This window comes from Musca vetustissima, unplaced genomic scaffold, assembly GCF_032173495.1.
Source record: "Musca vetustissima isolate MV318-11 ecotype Yass unplaced genomic scaffold, APGP_CSIRO_Mvet_v1 utg157607, whole genome shotgun sequence".
Lineage (NCBI taxonomy): Eukaryota > Metazoa > Arthropoda > Insecta > Diptera > Muscidae > Musca > Musca vetustissima.
Genome location: NW_026879073.1, coordinates 1 through 3,245, shown reverse-complemented (window position 1 = coordinate 3,245; position 3,245 = coordinate 1). Strand labels below are relative to the sequence as shown.

The window sequence follows — 3,245 nt, the reverse complement described above, 5'->3', positions numbered from 1 at the left end:
GTTGTTGTTGCTTTCCTAACAAGACGAACGACAAAAAAGGGCGACACAAAAGGGAACGCAAAACACATTAGAGTGGGCCGATTATTAAAATGAACAAACGACATTAAGGTGGGCCGAACAAAATGTGAAATTAAAATAAATTAATTAAAATGGAAAACAATACAATAAACGTAAAAACATATACATTGATCTCCTCCAACATCCTCCCCCCGTTGAAATGCCAAAATTTCAAGGATCTTCAGGGCTTGGTAAAGGGGCTATTTTATGGATTGGGCGACACGATATTCCATTTTTAGTTTTCAACTCGACCACTCGGACCTTTCCATCACGACCGGGTATTGTTTTTGTAATTCTCGCCAAGAGCCACTGCTGAGGGGGTGTGTTGTCCTCGTGTATGATGACCAATTGTCCTTCATTAATATTCTTCTCGTCGGTGAACCACTTTGACCGTTGCTGGAGAGACAGAAGGTAATCCCTGGACCACATTTGCCAAAATTGTTGTTTCAGGTACGAAATACGTTGCCATCTGTTTAGCAACGAGGGTTTGGTCACATCAAGATCTTGCTCAGGTATTGCCACCAAAGATGAGCCAATAAGGAGATGACCTGGTGTTAACGCCTCGCCGTCGTTGGGATCGTCTGACATGGGAGCAATTGGACGAGAGTTCAATATTGCCTCTATTTCGACTACCAGTGTCTGTAACTCTTCAAATGTAAGATACGACTCCATTATGTTCTTGTTGAGCAACGTTTTTGTAGATTTTACCGCTGCTTCCCACAATCCACCGAAGTGTGGGGCACGTGGAGGTATGAAATTGAATTCAAGACCCATTTGGCAGCAAATCGATTTCATTCTTTGGACAACTTCATCATTAAAAAATGCTTCTCTGAGCTCTTTCAGTTTGTTACAAGCTCCGACGAAATTAGTTGCGTTGTCGCAAAAAAGCTTCTGGGGAATTCCACGTCTTCCCACGAACCGTTTGAGACACAATATAAAGTTGTTTGCTGACAAATCCGATACGAGTTCCAAATGGGTAGCTTTGGAACTGAAGCAAACGAAAACTGCTATGTAAGTTTTGTAGGGCGACTTCCCTCGAATCCTGTATGACGTCATGAAAGGGCCACAAAAGTCAACTCCAGTTACCAAGAATGGACGTTGAGCTCGAAGACGATCAACTGGCAAATTTCCCATTATTTGCCCCAACAACTTTGGCTTGTAGTGAAAACAATGCACGCAATTTCGAACAATCTTTCGAACTACTTCTCTGGCATTGATTATCCAGATTTTCTGACGTAAAATGCCCAACAACACCTTTGGACCGGCGTGCAAATGAATTCGATGCAAATGCTCTACAAACAGCTTGACGAATCGATGGTCTTTGGGCAACAAGGCAGGAAATCTTGCATCATATGGAATCGGAGCATTTGTTAAACGTCCGCCAACTCGAAGAGTATTAATCTCTTCATTTCCTACTTTCATTTTGTGCAAAAATGGTATTAATTTTTGCAGAGATGGATGAGCGACGTTACCATTTGCAATTGCTTGTATGTCCGATGAGTAACATGACCGCTGGACCAGTGAGATGACCTTCCAAAAGGTGTCTTCAAGTTCCTTAGGAGCTATGTGAACAACATCTTTGACTTTCAAAGAACGACTTATGGGACACCTGTTGAAAATACGAAAAACATAAGCGATTATTCGAATAAATTTATAATGTGAAGATTGCTTATCCAGAATGTCATTAATGACATTGTTTTCACAGGCTGTGTTTTTAAAGACGGCGGCCTTTCTGCGTTCTGGGACTTCAATTGTCATCACGTCTTCAGTACCTGGCCAATTTGAGACATCTTCTTCTAGAAACGATGGGCCACGAAACCAGATGGTATTCGACAATTCTTGAGCACAACAACCACGAGATACGATATCAGCTGGGTTACTTTTCGTTGGGACATGTCTCCAAATGATGTTTCGAGTTTCTTCTTGGAGTTCAGAGACACGATTTGCCACGAAACAATTCAAAGTTGACGAATGCATTTTGAGCCATTGGAGTACTATTTTCGAATCAGTCCAAAAGTACAACGATGAGACGAAATTTTCAATTTTAGACTTGATTTTGAGCCACGTTTTACTGAGTAACACTGCAGCACACAATTCGAGACGAGGTAGAGATTGGGCTTTGATAGGAGCTACTTTCGATTTGGCAATCAGCAATGTGGTTTTGTACATACCATTTTCTGAGACACGATAATAAATACAACAACCATATGCACGTTGAGAAGCATCTGCGAAACCATGTATTTCGCCATGTCGATTGGACAACGTAAGTACATATCTTGGGACTTCTACTTGATGGATGTACGATAAATCTTCTTTGATTTGGAGCCACAAAGCCTTGAGATGATCGTTTAGAGGATCATCCCATCCAATATTTTGAACCCATAATTCTTGAAGAAGAATTTTGCAACGAATAACGATTGGGCTCAAAATTCCAAGCAAATCGTAGATTTTGGATACGATCGACAAAATTGATCTTTTAGTTGGATTTGTGACATCGGGCAACTCGAATCTATAAAGGAAAACATCTTGCTGAGGTTTCCAGGACATACCTAATGTTTTAGTTATGTCGTTATCCGATGTTTTTATGATGATTTCTTCAACATCATTCGAAGTGAGCGACGCATGGTTGCTATTCCACTTTGCCAATTCTATACCATGCCATTTCAATATTTGGATCAACTCGTCTCTTTTAAGAGCCAGAGTCTCAATGCTATCGGCGCCTGTAAGTACGTCATCGACGTAAAGATCTTGTCGTAAGACCTCCGAACCATGGGGATAAGAATCTTTGTATTTATCTGCAATGAGAAACAAACTACGAATTGCCAAAAATGGGGCGGCCGATAAGCCATAAGTTACTGTGTTCAATTTGAATACCTTGAGTTCATCATTTTTGTTACTTCTCCACAATACGAGTTGATATCTTCTATCTCTTTCATGTACGCGAAACTGCCGATACATTTTTGAAATATCTGCAGTGAGAGCGTATTTGTGCAATCGAAACGAGAAAAGTGTGGTGATCAGATCCTGCTGAATTGTTGGACCGACCATCAATATATCATTCAAGGAATGATTCGACGAGCTACGAGCTGATGCATCAAATACGACACGAATTTTTGTAGTAGCACTTTGGGGCTTGAGAACACAATGATGAGGTATAATATAGTGCGAATCATTCAACGATTGGGTGT

At 40.8% G+C, this 3,245-nt stretch overlaps 1 protein-coding gene across 1 annotated transcript; it reads right to left on the bottom strand.

Annotated features, from left to right (window-relative positions):
- Positions 1–228: 228 nt before the first annotated feature.
- Positions 229–2,852, bottom strand: LOC133323873 (uncharacterized; the record flags this gene model as incomplete). Its single annotated transcript, XM_061532773.1, has 3 exons — positions 229–1,666; positions 1,727–2,444; positions 2,607–2,852. Coding segments are annotated over 3 exons (2,402 nt in total), but the record flags the coding sequence as incomplete, so codon positions are not given.
- Between the last annotated feature and the right edge of the window lie 393 nt (positions 2,853–3,245).